The 18,926-nt window shown below is 42.0% G+C and overlaps 1 protein-coding gene across 2 annotated transcripts in view; it reads left to right on the forward strand.

The window, feature by feature from the left end:
• The first annotated feature begins 477 nt into the window (after positions 1-477).
• LOC127424737 (interleukin-17 receptor B) overlaps positions 478-18,926 on the forward strand; it is a 64,813-nt gene continuing 46,364 nt past the window's right edge. For both annotated transcript variants that reach the window (XM_051670164.1, XM_051670165.1), the window contains exons 1-6: positions 478-609; positions 740-764; positions 1,010-1,132; positions 11,843-11,967; positions 16,607-16,745; positions 16,828-16,872. In XM_051670164.1, coding sequence (XP_051526124.1) covers positions 523-609; positions 740-764; positions 1,010-1,132; positions 11,843-11,967; positions 16,607-16,745; positions 16,828-16,872 — 544 coding nt within the window. In that variant the 5' untranslated portion in view covers positions 478-522. The remainder of the gene's footprint in view (positions 610-739; positions 765-1,009; positions 1,133-11,842; positions 11,968-16,606; positions 16,746-16,827; positions 16,873-18,926) is intronic.

Genomic DNA, 18,926 nt, shown 5'->3' on the forward strand with positions numbered 1-18,926 from the left:
TGGCATTTGTTATTCAACAATAATACAATTATTACTGAGCAGCATTTTAGAAAAAAAATATGGAGATGTGTTATGTGGGTCCTAATGTGTTGGGGGGAAAAAAGCAATACATAAAGTTTTAGAGGTACCTTTATATTCTTTCCCTTTTTAAGGGTTAACATGCAGCAAATTTTGGAGTGGTAAGGATGCTTCTGTGTTGAATTGAATCCGGGATATTTAAAAATTTGCACTACCAAATGTTTGAGAGAGTTAATGAGGAAACAATGAGTAGACATCACTTCTCCCCTGCTGTGAGGAGACAAATACAGTGTAGAAGTGCTATAAAAACTGACTGCAGGTGGAGACTGTTAGTGAGTGCTGTGTGCTAGGCGGTGCTCTTGAAAACACTGGCACATGTGGCCTGTTCCTCAATCCTCCACTGTATGCATGTGGTTTGTGGGCGTGTTTGATTTTGACAGGAAATAAAGCAGACATACTTATCATTTCAACAGACATTTGTGTTTTTTCTCATGTCTGATTTAAATGGATCCTGTAATCTACATGAGGACTGTTGTTGTTTTTATCTTATTAATTCAATGGACAGCTTCTGACAGAAATGCTCTCAATATAGTAAGTATCGTCTCATAATAACAGAATTATATATATATATATATATATATATATATAGACAGATAGCTATATAGATATATAATCTAGTGTTTTGATTTGCTCCATCACTTATTCATTTTGATATTCACAGGTTGCCACATGTAAACAGACAACAGGTGAGTGATACTAAACATTATGAATTTATTAAATGGCACGCAGGTATTTATCAAATATACCTCTTATTTCTTTCTTTCTTTTTTCTTTCTCTTTTCATATCAAGCACAAAAAATAAAATATAAAAATTCTCATTTTGCTTAAGTTGCAGTAATGCAAACAAATTTTCCCCATCCCATTTTTTTTTTTTCAATTTCTCATACAAAAATTGTACATATACTGTAATTCTATACAATTTTTATTTTAGAGAGTATATCTTCAGGTTGGTCAGAGGTACATGTGTCAAACCCTTCACCCTTACATGAGCTGTCTGTGCAACTGAGTGAATCTGAAGCTTCACTCATTATAAAGTGGTTAATTAAAATTGACGGTAAGGCATATTTTCTTTGGTCTCTTGAAAATATATAAGAAAAGTAAGTATTAACTTTTTGTTTTTATTTTTGTAACACTTTATTAAAACTTTCATTAATAAATCATTAACATACATTATCTAATGTTTAACAAATCATTAGTTATTGTACATTAAAATAGTTAGAAATATGACAATGGTGGGGCCTGGGTAGCTCAGCGAGTAAAGACGCTGACTACCACCCCTGGAGTCGTGAGTTCGAATCCAGGGTGTGCTGAGTGACTCCAGACAGGTCTCCTAAGCAACCAAATTGGCCCGGTTGCTAGGGAGGGTAGAGTCACATGGGGTAACCTCCTCATGGTCGCTATAATGTGATTCTCACTCTCTGTGGGGCGCATGGTGAATTGTGCGTGGATGCCGTGGAGAATAGCGTGAAGCCTCCACATGCGGTCTATGCAGTAATGCACTCAACAAGCCACGTGATAAGATGCACGGATTGACAGTCTCAGATGTGGAGGCAACTGAGATCGTCCTCCACCGCCCGGATTGAGGCGAGTCACTACACCATCATGAGGACTTAGTGCACATTGGGAATTGGGCATTCCAAATTGGGGAGAAAAGGGGAGAGAGAAAAAAAAAAAAGAAATATGATAATGCATTTGTTAATGTTAGCTAATAAATTTAACTAACTAACATTACATGATGCTTAATTGATGTAAATTCATATACTTACAAATGTTATATAATGATTAATAGATCATTTGTTAATGTACATTAGAATGTTTACAAATGTCATTAAACCTTTTAATAAAAGATTTATAAATTAACTCATGCACTTTTTTACATTTATAAATGTTTTCAGAAATCATCAGTACTTTTCACCAGTTCACACACTATTTGAGTTTACAAATGATTAATTAATGTCCAGCTAATGTGTACATTGTGTGTATATTTTCACAGAGCATATAGATGCATATAGATATACAGTATCTGACAGTCCACACCCCAAACTGATTTATTTAAAGCAGACTCTGTCTAGCAGAGCATATATCCACAGATGTCATTTAAGACTTTACTATGCAAAGCAGAAGCCCTACATCAACACTGTCCAGAAGTGCTGCCGGCTTCTCTGGGCTTGGTCTCATCTTAGATGGAAAGTAGAACAGTGGAACTGTGTTTTCTGGTCTGATGAACAAAATAAACAGGCTGTCCAATAAACACAGTAAACATGCTGTAATGATACAATGATGTAATGAATTAGAAGCACAAATAGTATCCGCCACTGTTTGCACTTAGTGCAAAGAAGATGCTTTTTGTTTGAAAAAAGTACACTAAGTGTAAAAACATCTATCGCTATGAACAAATAATTTGTAAATAAGTGTAAATAGTTAAAACATGCTTACATCAACAAACAAACAATAAATGGCATTTTTAGATGTTGTTTCTTCATTAACTGGACATTGATGAATAATTTGTAAACACGAATAGTGTTTGAAGTGGTGAAAAATACTAATAATTTGTCAATGTAAAAAAAGTACATGAACTCATTTATAAATAATTTACAAAAAAGTGTAAATATATTTGCAAGCATTCAAATGTATATTAACAAATGATTAGTTAATCATTATATAACATTTGTTAAAATCGTTTATAGATGTTAAAAAGTGCAAAGCCAAACAGGGATATAAGTTTAATAGCATTTGTTCTTATTTGAGTTTACATTACATAAGGCTTAACAGATCATTAGTTAATGTTAGTTAAATTCATGAGTAAACATTAACAGGCACATTAACTGTATGAACATACATTAACTAATGATCTGTTCAGCACTACATAATGCTTGTAAATTATTTATTAAAGTTATTATAAAATGTTATCCTAATTTCAAAGAAAGTCTTTAAAAAAAGTTTCATTTGATAAAGATTCATATAAAGTAGATGTTTTACAAAAATAATGAATTAAAGATTTGTCAGAGGCATTTTGCAAATGTTATTGTGTTTTCAATAGTGTTATTTGGAACCTGGTCTCATAGAATCATGTTACTACAGCTACATTTTTTCACAATGTATTTTACGTGGCATATTATGGTACTTTCCTGGTGAAATGAACACTAGAAGCACTTCAACAATAACATTTATTTACTTTCACACAAATCACGACTAAAACTGCAGATTATCAGTTTATACACACTTACTTTTTACCCTTTTCCTCACACAGTGCTATCTTATGACATTAAAACACTTTAACTATAGCACTTGATTTGAAAGGCAATACATTTTAACATCTGAATTACATAACCAAGTACATTTGCGAGCTTGTTTGAGTGTGTTCAAATTACGCGGAAGTTCAAATGACAGAGCGTTGCACTTGTGATGTAAAGAAGCGGGGTATGAGTCCTGAAGAGCACACGAGTCCACACATGAGCCGAAAGTGTCATAGAAGCGCCACAAAATTATGTGGTTGCTTCAGCAAATACGTTTTTCATCTCACATTTGCTTTTTATGAAACTACTGGTTAAGTTTTGGTTAAAGGTTTAGGAAGGTAGGTTTTGTTGATTTAAAACTTTTAGCGCATTAACTTTAAAAACCTCATCTGTTTGGGAGACAATTTAAACTCACTTTTAACGACACACAGTCAACATTTCAGCTCAGAACTGTCGTGATGCATGCAATGAACCACGTAACTTCATTTTTCAAAAATGTATCCAGTCATATATTTTTCGTGAGATCAGGCTGAGAATTTTTATGATATGTCTAATTCAACCTGCACAAGATAGTTGTGTTAGTTCGAAGTGATGAAGCATAATTGTTCAGACTTTAAACACATAATACTTTTTTTTATGATTTTAAATTATTTCTATTTAGTTCATACAATTTATTCCCTATGCAAACTACCTAGCTTTCCAGATAAGTATGTTTGAATCGGTTGAATTATTTTTACATTTAGACTTTGTTACATTATCTTTGTGTATTTAACCCAATTAAATAAAGTCAAAATTCGGCATGCACAAAAAACAAAGTGGACAAAAAAAAATATTAATAATATTTTGTATTAATAATTTTGTAAATAAGAGAGCTTGCTTGTTACAAAAGGTTTGTTATTTAAGATGTCTCCTAATCCAGGTAATTGTAAAATATCTGGTAGCATGTAGATGGAAGTCTGGGATCATTCAGAGAAAACAGAAAGAGACAGAGAGAAATGTTTGCTGAGGGAGGAAGAGGAGTTCAGTCTTTTCAAGATAACACTTGAGTTACATCCAGTTTGAAATATCAGAGAGATATGCGAAGATCTCTGAGATTGCAGATGAGGACATTAAGATGTGTTGTTGAGTGTTGTTGGCTCAGCAGTGATAAGACAAGGCCTGCCATTGGGTAATGCTTCAGTTTTATCTGGTGTAGAAGGAGAAGATTTAGGGTACCAGCACTGAACATTGAGGGACTCCAGTATTGAGAGTGTCCTGCATTTGCATTCATCCCAAAAAGGTTGAGAACCATTGATCTAGGGCTGGGCGATATGGCCAAAAAAATGTATCACAATATTTTTTTCATATCGTTCGATATCAGTATTTATCACGATATACATTTTATATCATAAATGGGGGCAGAACTGCATTCCACATGTTTGTTAGACCTCAAAAATGAATTAAAAATAACTTGTTTATTTACAAGTAAACTCCATAGGTTAAGCTACATTTAAAGTAGACTCAGTTTAGGATTTGATCCTATATAAGGCGCATGACCTCTTTTTGATGAAATTTAGCCAATTTCATTTTCTTCAGCTGATGTTTGACTCCAATGAAAGAATTTCTTGTGACTTTTCACTGTCCAGCTCAGTAGGTGGAGGTAATGCACAGAAAGCTGGATTGCCCACTGGCAATAAACATCACCAGAAGAAGAAAACTTAATTTCCTGTGACAGTGCTATGGATTATGAAAAAACATTTAACTAATTAGTACGTAAATAAACATAAATGGTGTTGATATCGGAGTTGTTGTTGTGTTCAGTCGACTGCTGAACAGTTGTGTTCCCTATCTGTCACTCACTCGACGTTGGTGTCGATGTAGTGACACTAGGGGTCACTCTTGGGAGCCCGAGACACCTCTGGTCTTTGATAAAAGGCCAATGAAAATTGGCGAGTGGTATTTGCATGCCACTCCCCCGAACATACGGGTATAAAAGGAGCTGGTATGCAACCACTCATTCAGATTTTCTCTTCGGAGCCGAACGGTCATGCTCACTGAGCTGAATACTACTGTTCATTCACCTCTGCTGGATCTGACGGCGCATTTCAGCGGCTTCTCCCTCCTCTGCACTGGTGCACTGCAGAGAATGCCCCTGGGCGCTTCGGCAGAAAAACTAGAGAGTATATTTTCTGAAAGAGCATTTTTCCCTCTAAAAGAGTATATATTTCTCTAAAAGAGCGCACACACGGAACGTCTTTTTAAAGACACGTCTTTTTAAAGATGCTTTTCCGATTGTGTGTTATTCCTGGTTGTGCTCGTTATCTCTCGCATTCTAACGGTCATGATCACTGTCTTTCGTGTCTGGGCACTGCTCACGCGGAGACAGCGTTCGTGGATGGTCATGTTCTCATTGCGAGAATATGTCCATGGCAACGTTGCGGTCGCGGCTCGCCTTCGAAAGAAAGTGAGCCACCCCAGAGGCTCCCGCCTCGGTCCTTTTACCCACGGGTTTGAGGCCAGCGCGGCTAGCACTGGGGGCGATATGGGGACCCCAATGGGACCGCCTCCGCCGGGTATCCTCCCGCGGACCTCCCATTCCCCAGCACGCTCGTCTGCCCCGATCGGGCTTCCGGGTGAGTCCGCTGGCTTGTCTCACGGCGAGTTCGACCTCTTATTCGAAGCTCGCGAAAGTGATGAGCTCTCGAGCGCAGCATCGGAGAGCAGGCTCATCCAGTCGGAAGCCTCAGCTGGGCTCCTCCCTTCGGGGTCGATCGCCCAGACACAGGCTGACGCGAAGATGACGACATGCTTTCCCGGGCAGCCGTGAGCGTCGGTTAGAGTGGATTTCACCGCTCTTCCCTGGACCCTCATGGCTCGGTGATTGGTTCCTGGGCTCGCGGCGCCACTCAAAGCCACACCCCACCCCGTTCCTTTCTTCCTGGAAGTGCATGAAGAGCTGACAAGGTCGCGGGAGGCACTTTTTACTGCCCGGTCCCGATCTTTTCAGCTTCCCCGCTCTCACTACCCTCAATGGTGGGGTGGCCAAGGGTTATTCGGCAATCCCCCAGTGGATAAAGGCGCTCGCGGTGCACCTATGCCCGCAGAGCGCCGCCACCTGGCGCGGGTGCCCAAAGCCCCCGTCCAAGCCCTGTAGGTTTACGTCGTCTCTGACGGCCAAGGCCTACGGTGCCGCTGGACAAGCCGCCTCCGCCATGCACGCCATGGCTCTCCTGCAAGTCCGCCAAGGCGCTAAAGGAATTGCACAAGGGTAGTTCCACCCCGGGATTGATGCAGGAACTGTGCTCGGCGACCGACCTCGCTCTCCGAGCGACGAAGGTCACGGCGCGGTCTCTCGGGCGGACGATGGCCACACTAGTGGTCCAGGAGCACCACCTTTGGCTCAACCTGGTCGAGATGGTGAGGCCGACAAGACACGATTCCTTGCTGCCCCCATTTACCAGGCGGGTCACGTATCCGGTGTGTACGGCTGGCATCACGACCACCGTCCACCACTCCATTTGGCAGGTTGGCACTCCAGCGGCGGTCTCCCGCCCCTGAGTGCCCAGCTGTGGCACAAATCCGCCCCCGATGTGACAGTCTCCACGGGTCACGAGGACAGGCCTCTTCCTCCCCCGTCCCAGGCTGTTCCAGGGGTGGTCACAAGGAGCCAGGTAAGTGCTTCGATGTCCTCGGACTCAGCACGGCCACGACGTGGTTTGGCACCTCGAGCTCCGCCCCGCCGCGAGGCCCCACCTGCCGGTACATCTGATGACGTTGTCCCTTTGGTCCCCCTTGCGCGGACGGTCCGGCTGCGCGATTCACTTCACCGGGCATCTGCCCAGGTTCAGCGGTGTCCACTTCACCTTGGTGAAAGACAAAAATGCTGCTACCTTGCGCGGAGATCGCTACCCTCCTACGGAGGGACGCGATAGAACCTGTCCCTGCAGCCGAGATGAAGAAAGGGTTTTACAGCCCCTACTTCATTGTACCAAAAAAAGGCGGTGGGTTGCGGCCAATCTTGGACCTGCGAGTACTGAACCGGGCTTTACACAGACTTCCGTTCAAGATGCTGACGCAAAGACACATTCTAGCGAACGTCCGGCATCAAGATTGGTTCGTGGCGGTAGACCCGAAGGATGCGTACTTTCACGTCTCGATCCTTTCTCGACACAGACCCTTCCTGCGGTTCGCTTTCGAGGGTCAGGCGTATCAGTACAAGTCCTCCCTTTCGGCCTGTCCCTGTCTCCTCGCGTCTTTACGAAGATCGCAGAGGCTGCCCTTGCCCCGTTAAGGGAGGTGGGCATTCGCATTCTCAACTATGTCGACGACTGGCTAATCTTAGCTCACTCTCGAGACATGTTATGCGCACACAGGGACCTGGTGCTCTCACACCTCAGCCGACTAGGGCTTCGGGTCAACTGGGAAAAGAGCAAGCTCCTCCCGGTTCAGAGCATCTCTTTTCTCGGTTTGGAGTTGGACTCAGTCTCCTTGACGGCGCACCTTACGAACGAGCGCGCCCAGTTGGTGCTGGCCTGTTTGAAGGCATTCAAACAGAAAACAGCGGTTCCACTGAAACTTTTTCAGAGGCTCCTGGGGCATATGGCATCCTCGGCGGTGGCCACCCTGCTTGGGTTGATGCATATGAGGCCGCTTCAGCACTGGCTCCAGACTCGAGTCCCGAGATGGGCATGGCACCACGGGACACACCGCGTGGCCATTATGTCGGTCTGTCACCATCTTTTCAGCCCTTGGACCGACCTCTTGTTTCTACGAGCAGGTGTTCCCCTAGAACTGGTCTCCAGGCGCGTCGTAGTCACGACAGACACCTCCAAAATGGGCTGGGGTGCTGTTGGCAATGGGCACGCAGCCGCCGGCCTCTGGACGGGTCCGCGGCTGTGTTGGCACATCAACAGCCTCAAGTTACTGGCAATTCTGCTTGCCCTGCGGAGGTTCCAGCCGTTGATCCAGGGCAAGCACGTGCTACTTCGGACAGACAGCACGGCAGCGGTAGCATATGTCAACCGCCAAGGCAGTCTGCACTCCCGCTGTATGTCACAACTCACCCGCCGTCTCCTCCAATGGAGTCAGCAGCACCTCAAGTCGCTGCAAGCCACTCACATCCCGGGCAACCTCAGCACTTCGGCGGAAGCGCCGTCATAACAGGTTACCCTCAAGGGAGAGTGGAGACTCCACCTTCAGGTGGTCCAGCTGATTTGGAGTCAATTCGACAGGCACAGGTGCACCTGTTTGCCTCCCAAGAATCCTCCCCACTGCCCGCTCTGGTACGCCCTGACCGAGGCCTTCCTCGGCATAGACGCGCTGGCACACAGCTGGTCCCCTGGCATTCGCAAATATGCGTTTTCCCCCAGTGAGCCTGCTTGCACAGACCCTGTGCAAGGTCAGGGAGGACGAGGAGAAGGTTGTCCCGGTAAGCACCCTCTGGCCCGCCCAGACGTGGTACTCGGACCTCACGCTCCTCACGACAGCTCCCCCGGGCAAATTCCCCTGAGGTAGGACCTTCTTTCTCAGGGAAGGGGCACCATCCGGCACCTGCGCCCAGACCTCTGGAATCTCCATGTCTGGCCCCTGGACGGGACGCGGAAGACCTAAGCTGTCTCCCACCTGCGATGGTAGACATGTTCACTCAGGCTAGGGCTCCCTCTACGAGGCACCTGTATGCCTTTAAGTGGCATCTATTCACTAAGTGGTGTTCTTCCCGTCGGGAAGACCCCCAGAGGTGCGCAGTCAGATCAGTGCTTTCCTTCCTGCAAGAGAGGTTGGAAGGGAGGCTGTCCCCTTCCACCTTGAAGGTGTACGTTGCTGCCATAGCAGCACACCACGACGCAGTCGACGGTAAGTCCTTAGGGAAGCATGATCTGATCATCAGGTTCCTAAGAGGCGCCAGGAGGCTGAATCCCTCCAGGCCGCGCCTCGTTCCCTCATCGGACCTCTGTAGTTTTTCAGGGTCTACAGAGAGCCCCCTTTGAGCTTTGCAGTCAGCTGAGCTTAAGGCACTCTCCTTGAAGACTGCCCTCCTGACTGCGCTCACTTCCATCAAGAGGGTAGGTGACCTGCAAGCGTTCTCTGTCAGCGAAATGTGCCTGGAGTTCGGTCCGGGCTATTCTCACGTGATCCTGAGACCCCCGACCGGGCTATGTGCCCAAGGTTCCCATCACTCCTTTTAGGGACCAGGTGGTGAACCTGCAAGCGCTGCCCCAGGAGGAGGCAGACCCAGCCCTGTCGTTGCTGTGTCCGGTGCGCACTTTATGCATCTATTTGGATCGCACGCAGAACTTTAGAGTCTCTGAGCAGCTCTTTGTCTGCTTTGGTGCACAGCGGAAAGGAAGCGCTGTCTCCAAGCAGAGGATCTCCCACTGGCTCATTGACGCCATAACTATGGCATATCTCGCCCAAAACATGCCGCCCAGGTAGTCGAGTTTTCGGAGAGACTCGCTGCCGGCCCAGTACACGTGCTAACTAAGAGCCCGGTTCTGGGGTAGGTGCTCCGCATGTGGTGGTTCCCTGTAAGGCTAACCCCATGCGATCTATATCTTCCGCTAGTTCGTTTCCCTACTGGCAAACTGCGTCTTCCTTGGGCAGAGCCCCTCTGCCCAAGTCTCCATGTTGTAGTAACTCCTCCCCTATTGGGCAGGATCTACCTTGAAGGCTCTCCACATGGTTGGAAAGACCATGTGATGTATTCTTCCACTTAAATATCCCCCCTCTCATGGGGCGAGGTGTGGTCTCCGTGGTGTCCTCCCCTTGGGAGGGACACCCCCCGACTAGACCTGGCAGCCCAGTCAGATAATCCCCCTTCTTTTTTAGGGAGTGGAAAAAGAGAAGGGGAAAGAGGCCATGACTGGGTTAAGCCTGTCTCTATCTCTGGGTAGTTGACTTGTCCCCAAAAAGGGCCGTTTGACACTCATAACTGTGTTGGGGGAGGTTACGTGTCGACCTGGTGTGCTGGCTACGAAGCACACAGCATGTCTGCCCACCACACACCGCCAGTTCACGTAACACAGTTCAGCCTTGTGGCATTTTGTATAGGGACCCCTTGTGTCACTACATCGACACCAACGTCGAGTGAGTGACAGATAGGGAACGTCATGGTTACTGGTGTAACCTCCGTTCCCTGATGGAGGGAACGAGACGTTGGTCCCTCCTGCCACAACGCTGAACTACCCGCTGAAATGGCCGGACCTTATATCGGCTCCTCAGCGTAAAACCTGAATGAGTGGTTGCATACCAGCTCCTTTTATACCCATATGTTCGGGGGAATGGCATGCAAATATCACTCGCCAATTTTCATTGGCCTTTTATCAAAGACCAGAGGTGTCTCGGGCTCCCAAGAGTGACCCCTAGTGTCACTACATCGACACCAACGTCTCATTCCCTCCATCAGGGAATGGAGGTTACACCAGTAACCATGACGTTCTCTACACAGCGATATTAAATATCTAGCTAGCAGCTACCGAGCTTGATTGGATTCCATGACAGCAGGGATGCCTGCTAATACTTCCTAACAGGCTGATTTATGTTTTGATTCAGTTAGCTAACTGTGTGTATTACTTTGCCGAACTGCTTGTGTTTTTTTTTCTCCCCTTTTTCTCCCCAATTTGGAATGCCCAATTCCCAATGCGCTCTAAGTCCTCTTGGTGGCATAGTGACTCACCTCAATCCGGGTGGCAGAGGATGAATCTCAGTTGCCTCCACGTCTGAGACTGTCAAACCACACGTCTTATCATGTAGCTTGTTGAGCGCATTACCATGGAGACATAGTGCGTGTGGAGGCTTCACACTATTCTCTGCGGCATCCACGCACAACTCACCATGCGCCCCACCAAGAGCGAACCACATTATAGCGACCACGAGGAGGTTACCCCATGTGACTACCCTCCTAGCAACCGGGCCAATTTGGTTGCTTAGGAGACCTGGCTGGAGTCACTCAGCACACCCTGGATTCAAATTCGCAACTTCAGGGGTAGTAGCCAGTGTCTTTACTCGCTGAGCTACCCAGGCCCCCACTGCTTGCGTTTTTAGCGACACATACCTGATTCGATCATCTAGATGAAGAACATAGGCTAAATATAGAAAATTACTCAAAATTTTATCATCGATATCGAATTTATTTTTTTTTAGATACATTTCAATATTATTTTATCATCCAGCCCTACACTGATCTACATATATCAAAGATTTTATACTTACCATTTTAAAATTCTGACATCCTAAATGCAGATGTACAAACCATGCATTCCATTTCAATGGAAAGATTTACAGAACATAAAACCTATGCTATGTATTATATATCCATACCTGTCTGGTGATAAAATGTCAATGAATGTGTTGCAGGTCAACATGATTACATGAGAAATCAACATGTGCTAGCACAGCAGTTTGGGAATGACCTGCACTTGTTGCATGGTTCTGGAAATTTGTATAAAAGAAAAGTGATTTTTTTTATTATATAAGGTGTGAAGCGAGTTCTCAATACCTCTGAAGTTTGTAAGTACACTGAAACAAATGTTTTTAATCTTAACATCTTATAGGCAGCATTCACAGTCTTACTGGCACATGGATTGAGTTGATTGTGTTGGATCACAGTTTATATTATTCTTGTCAGTACCAGCCTCCCTTCACCTCTGAGCAAAACAACCTCACTGGTCTACAACAGGTAAATTGTTTAATGTACAATAGTAATTTAAACACACTGAATTACACATCGATGTAGACTATATAATTCATGTGTAATAGCAACACAAGGAAGATGGCTAATATTCTTTAGAATCTATTTTTTTTAATGAGAGATTTTAAAATGTGAACTTCAGTCATTTAAATGCTACAAATTAAGAATAGGCACATACTATTTTAACCCTTGTGTTGTGTTCTTTTGTGCTAACACATTTTGTGTTCTGGTCAAAAATTACTGACCCACTAAGATTGTTTATAAATCTCTAATATTGCATATATTATCACAAGACACTGCATTAGATCTTTCTATCAACTTCTTTTTTAGTAATTATGTAGGTTTTGTACTCCTTTATTTAACTTATCTTTTTTTTAAATAGAGTACAACGGGAAAGGAAAATCCACTTTTTTTCTGGTCACAAAGTGTATCAAGATCAAGAAATACATCTGTTTTTATTTACTATTGATGGAGCAACATCATTTATGTGAAAAGAAATAACAACAGAAGGTTGTTTTGAATAAAATGCTTTTTTTTTTTTTTTAAAGGTGGCGAGGGAGACTTTTACCCCACGCATACTTTGAGGCAGCAAGATGCTTTTTTGAATAACAAATTAAGATAATGCTTATTTAAAATAACCACACCATAATTTCCTTTAAATTTTAATTACATTAGACATTTCATCACATCTTAAGTATTCTATAAACAAATTAATCTCCATTGTGACTGGATCAGTCAATTTTAGCCCACTTTGAACATTTTTTTTAACAAATCTATTCCCCCACATAAGAATAAATAATGGGTTTTATAGGGGCCTTTATCCCCTGCAACAGTGGGGATTTTTACCCCAAACACTATCCTTTCACTTACTGGACAGTTATTGAAAATGTATTGATATGATCATGTTTAACAAAACTGAAAATGATAAATTACTACTTTGTCTCAAAATAAATGTGATCATTTCCAGGATATTAATTAGCTACTGTAAATAAATGTACAACATTTAAACAATTATTAAATATTAGATAAAATGAAAATCAAATTCACATTAAATCAAATAGACATTACATATGATGATATCATGGAATAGGAAAATTCTGCAGTGCATAGTGACAAACAGGTGTTAAGGAAAGTACAGTGGTAGTTTTGATGCTATTTAGTGTTTTGCGAGAAAATAAAATCAAAGGAGCCTTTTTCCCTGCAGAGCCTTTAGCCCCATTGTACCCTATACTTTTATTGATAGAAGGATTAATTGAACTGAGCTTATAGCAGGCTAGTGGGGGGCACTCCCTACGGAAAACAAAATAATAATAATAATAATAATAATAATAACATAATAACATAATAAATTAATAACCACCTGCTTGATCTTAACAAAATATGTCACTTTAAAGCTTAGAATCTGGACTTTACAATGCATATAGCTGATCCTACCAATTCTTAAATAATGGTTTTTAATTTGCTGACAAAAAAAGAACTGTTTCATTCTCATCATTTGCAAATTTGTTATCACAACAATTATATTCAGAGTTGATAAAACCATAAAAAATGTGTTATATATTGTTGGAAAGGTCTCAATTTGTAGAATGCAATGAGCAAATGTGTTTCACTCAGAGGCCAAACTGCAGTGGGTATTAGTGTATGAAATTCCCACTGACACACAAAAATGTAATGAGCCACTCCTGGCTTTTTGTCGTGTTTTCCCATATTATTTCATGAAACATACATATAACATAGGCAATGACATTTCGTAACTTACAGCAGACTATCCCAATTCTAATGAGGCAAAACACAACATAATATGATAAGTAGAACTTGAAATATTCCTCAAAGAGTGTACATGGAAAGATGATGCACAAAAGGGCGCTCAACACACATTGTGTGTGTTGTGTGTGTGCACATGTCCAAGGACTTTGTGTGTGCAGACACACATCCACATACAGTTGTGCTCAAAAGTTTGCATACCCTTGGAGAATTGGTAATACATGTACCATTTTTAAAGAAAACATGAGTGAGCAGGAAAAACACATTTCATTTATTTCTTATGGGATTCATATTCAACTGTAGGTTATAACAGAATGGCACAATTATAAAACAAAACATAGCAACAAAGAAAAAAACTAAATGACCCCTGTTCAAAAGTCTGCATACCCTTAATTCTTAATACTGTGTATTGCCCCCTTTAGCATCAATGACAGCATGCAGTCTTTTGTAATAGTTGTCTATGAGGCCCCAAATTCTTGCAGGTGGTATAGCTACCCATTCGTCTTGGCAAAATGCCTTCAGGTCATGCAAAGTCTTTGGTCGTCTTGCATGAACCGCACGCTAGAGATCTCCCCAGAGTGGCTCGATGATATTAAGGTCAGGAGACTGTGATGGCCACTCCAGAACCTTCACCTTTTTCTGCTCTAACCACTGGAGGGTCAACTTGGCCTTGTGCTTAGGGTCATTGTCATGCTGGAAAGTCTAAGTGCGTCCCATGCGCAGCTTTCGTGCAGAAGAATGCAAATTGTCTGCCAGTATTTTCTGATAACATGCTGCATTCATCTTGCCATCGATTTTCACAAGATTCCCCGTGCCTTTAGAGCTCACACACCCCCAAAACATCAGTGAGCCACCACCATGCTTCACAGTGGGGTTGGTATTCTTTTCACTATAGGCCTTGTTGACCCCTCTCCAAACATAGTGCTTATGGATGTGACCATAAAGCTATATTTTGGTCTCGTCACTCCAAATTACAGTGTGCCAGAAGCTGTGAGGCGTGTCAAGGTATTGTCGGGCATATTGTAACTGGGCTTTTTTGTGGCATTGGCGCAGTAAAGGCTTCTTTCTGGCAACTCGACCATGCAGCTTATTTTTGTTCAAGTATCGTCAAATTGTGCTCCTTGAAACAACCACACCGTCTTTTTCCAGAGCAGCCTGTATTTCTCCTGAGGTTACCTGTGGGTTTTTCTTTGTATCCCAAACAATTCTTCTGGCAGTTGTGGCTGAAATCTTTCTTTGGCTACCTGACCTTGGCTTGGTATCAAGAGATCCCTGAATTTTCCACTTCTTAATAAGTGATTGAACGGTACTGACTGGCATTTTCAAGGCTTTGGATATCTTTTTATATCCTTTTCCATCTTTATAAAGTTCCATTACCTTGTTACACAGGTCTTTTGACAGTTTTTTTCTGCTCCAAATGGCTCAGTATCTAGCCTGCTCAGTGCATCCACATGAGAGCTAACAAACACATTGACTATTTATACACAGACACTAATTGCAATTTAAAAAGCCACAGGTGTGAGAAATTAACCTTTAATTGCCATTTAAACCTGTGTGTGTCATCTTGTGTGTCTGTAACAAGGCCAAACATTCAAGGGTATGTAAAATTTTGATCAGGGCCATTTGGGTGATTTCTGTTATCATTATGATTTAAAAAGGAGCCAAACAACTATGTGATAATAAATTGCTTCATATGATCACTATCCTTAAATACAAGACTTTCAAAATCAATGCCAAAATTTCACAATTTCTGCCAGGGTATGCAAACTTTTGAGCACAACTGTATGTGCTCATCTAAAGGATTGGGATGCTCCTGAACAGTTAATATTTCAGAATTTTGTAGTCTACTCCATTCATTTCCAATGGCCAGTCATTTCTGACTGGGAACACAACAAGTGTAACAAAGATTTTAAGAAAATTTTCAAATTTTTTGTGTGTTTTCAGAGACAACACTGCATTTCCCTTCTAAGCTTACATTTTAACTCCATTGTTTAGGTTTTGGGTTTCGTGGTAGAGTTAATAAAATATGTAGTCTTTTTCACTGTTTTTAATTATTTACAACTAAATACAACTCACTTTTGATGCCCATCGGTGGACATTTCACCTGAACCTGGAGCTTACACTAACTTAACTAAAAAAAAAAAAAAAGAATTTCGGTAAGCACAGACCAAGCAGCTCAAGAACTTTCGACCTACTATCACAGTGAGATCAGTCTGGTTTAATTTAAGGAAGTAAAAGTAAACCATTAAGCTGTTAAACTCAATTTCTGGCATAATGCGTACATAAAACAAAAATGCATTTAAAAAAAATCTGGGTTGCAGTTAGGCCCTTACAATGGAAGTCAATGGGGCCAATCTGTAAATGTTAAAATACTCACAGTTTCAAAAGCATAGCCAAAGGATGTAAAAAAAATATGTGTTAACATGATTTTGGTGCGATATAAACATTTTCTAACCTTTTCTGTGTAAAGTTATATCCAGTTTTAGAACTTTGTTGCCATGATGAAGTAACCCGGTAAACGGCGATTTAAACAATTTTACTGTTCAAATAATGTACGAGTTTTAACAGAAAAATTAATGTAAGTCCTTTTTATACAATTATTCTGTAAGGTTCACATTTCGGCCTTCAAACCCTAAAAAAAATTTGATTTTTGATTTTTTTCTTTTAATAAAATAATTTTTTGTTGTAATCAACATTATGCCACAAATGCTATAATTTGAGTTTGTATTGAACCTGGAATATTCCTTCAGTTCAGCATTCTTTGACAGATGTTCAGTCTAGAATCACACTGTTGAGAGAAATCTGTTCGTTGCTTATATACTTCATTTCAGTGTCCTCACCTGAACTTTTTCTTGATTGACAGTTATGGTTCAATTTCACTGCGTCAGATGTGTCTGTCCATCCTTCAGCTCAATATTACATCTACGCTTTCAATCTTCCCCCGCCGCCACCAGCTGATACAAAGGGGCAGTTTATAAAAAGCAGCTATTTTGAAACACCAGGTTAGACTGAATTGATGTTAAAGTTTTATATCTCATATTCCCCACTTGTTGTGATATTTGATTGTTTTATCTGTCTTTTTAGGATGTGAGAGTAAACAAATGAGCAATCACCCATGGTGTTCCACAGGTAAGACATGATTCTGTCAGGTTTTTGTAGAGGAAGGACTCAACTGCAGGGTAGGGATAAATAATGGAATCTTTACAAAGTCACAAAACAAAGAGAAAAAACAAACAAGAAACCAACAATCAACAGGAACAAATGAGCACGAAAGAGAGATATGGAGTAAGGTCACAAACCAAAACAATACAGCAACAAACTAAGGAACAAGACTGGTATATAAACACTGACAGTGTAATGAGAAACAAATGAACCTAATAAACATACATGGGCTAACAAGGAGGTGTGACCAGGGAGCAAACGAGTAGGAAGAAGCAACAGACAGAAACAGGCTAAGGAACACATGGATAACCAAAACACAAACAGAAAAAAACCCCCAGCAAACAGGAGTGTCAGGATCCTGCCACTAAGGGGGCTTTCACACTGGGCACGTTTGTTGCGGTCCGATTCCGAGTGCGATTGTTCCCGGTGCCCCCCGCAGCTTTGGTCTGGTTTCACACTCACTTGATTCTATCGAACCCCGGTCCATTTGCGTTCATCTTACGTCATCGCAAACACGCATGGAGAACACAACGCGACTCATCATACTTTTTGTTTTTTTGTTATTTTGGTGCAATTATGCACAGCAGAGTGAACGACAGCTGCGTATATGTGCACTTCATGGTGTAACTCCAGGGGAAGGCGGCTTGCTGCTGCTCGCAAACGGCATTTTTTGAGGAGACAGCTGATTGCAAGGAATTCATTTGCAACTTTGTTTACACTGCACACTTATTCACGCTCATGTCCAAGGTGAAGTTATCACCACTGTCATCTCCTATTATATCCTATGTTTATAACCTATAATAGTATTTATATATAGTATTTATAAGGTGTATAGATAGATAGATAGATGTCGTCATCGGCTAAAATGCATGCGCAGGTTACTTTACTTCCTGAACGAGTGCGCACCCAAGTCTGAGTTGCTTTAACATTCACGCGAATCGCGCTACAGTTACATTGCAACCGAACTCAGACCACCTCCTACAGCTAGTCTCGGGTTCGGTACCGCGGAGCGCTCCCCGGTCCGCATGACAGCTTTCACATTACTAGTTTTTCATGCGAACAGTGCTGTGTTTCGAACTGAACTGCCAGTGTGAAAGCACCCTAAGTGTAAAACAAGACTGGACAGAGATGAAAGGATCCTGAAAGATTCACTGTGAGTTATATACACTGTACCTGAAATATTATGTTTTAAAAGCAAAAGAAAACCAGTCTGAAATATAGTTTAAATACGGATGTTAACTTGATATTAACAATTTTCTGAAGAAAAATATACTGATGCTTGAAGTTGGAGTTTATCGGACAACTTTCAGAGTATTTGCTAAGCCATTGCTAAAGTGTCCTGAGTGTTCTTAGGTGTTGTTAGTTGGTTACTAGGGTTTTCTGTGTGGTTGCTAGGTGGTAACTTTCTGGTCCAAGTCAAATGAGCCCAACCCAGTTCTAAATGATATTCTGGTCTCTAGACATGACCCAACTTTGAAGTTTATCTAGAAAAATAGTTTGAGAGTTTAGAAAAGTGACAGCACACATGTTCTTGACAAACCAAATGATTTGTGATATCATTCATGTTTGTAATAAAAACAATGGGACGAGTTACAAGCTAAAGTTTAATCCTTAGGGTTAAAGGGATAGTTCACCCAAAAATTAAAATTCTCTCACCAATTACTTCCCCTTCATGCCATTCCAGATGTATGTGACTTTCTTTCTTCAGCAGAACACAAATGATGATTTTTAGAAGAATATTTAAGCTCTGTAGGTCAGTACAGTGTAAGTGAATGGGTGCCAAAGTTTAGACGCTTCAAAAAGCAAATAAAGGCATCACAAAAGTAATCCATGCGTCTCCAGTTTAATCCATATTTTCAGAAGTGATATGATGGGTGTGGGTGAGAAACAGATCAATATATATATATATATATATTTTTTTGCAAGTAATTCTTCTCCATGCGAAGTAGGGGGCAGTATGTATGAAGAATTTGAATCACCAAAAATACAAGAAGTATGTGAAAGTGATCTGTTTCTCACCC

Source organism: Myxocyprinus asiaticus, chromosome 33 (genome assembly GCF_019703515.2).
Source record: "Myxocyprinus asiaticus isolate MX2 ecotype Aquarium Trade chromosome 33, UBuf_Myxa_2, whole genome shotgun sequence".
Classification (NCBI taxonomy): Eukaryota; Metazoa; Chordata; class Actinopteri; order Cypriniformes; family Catostomidae; genus Myxocyprinus; species Myxocyprinus asiaticus.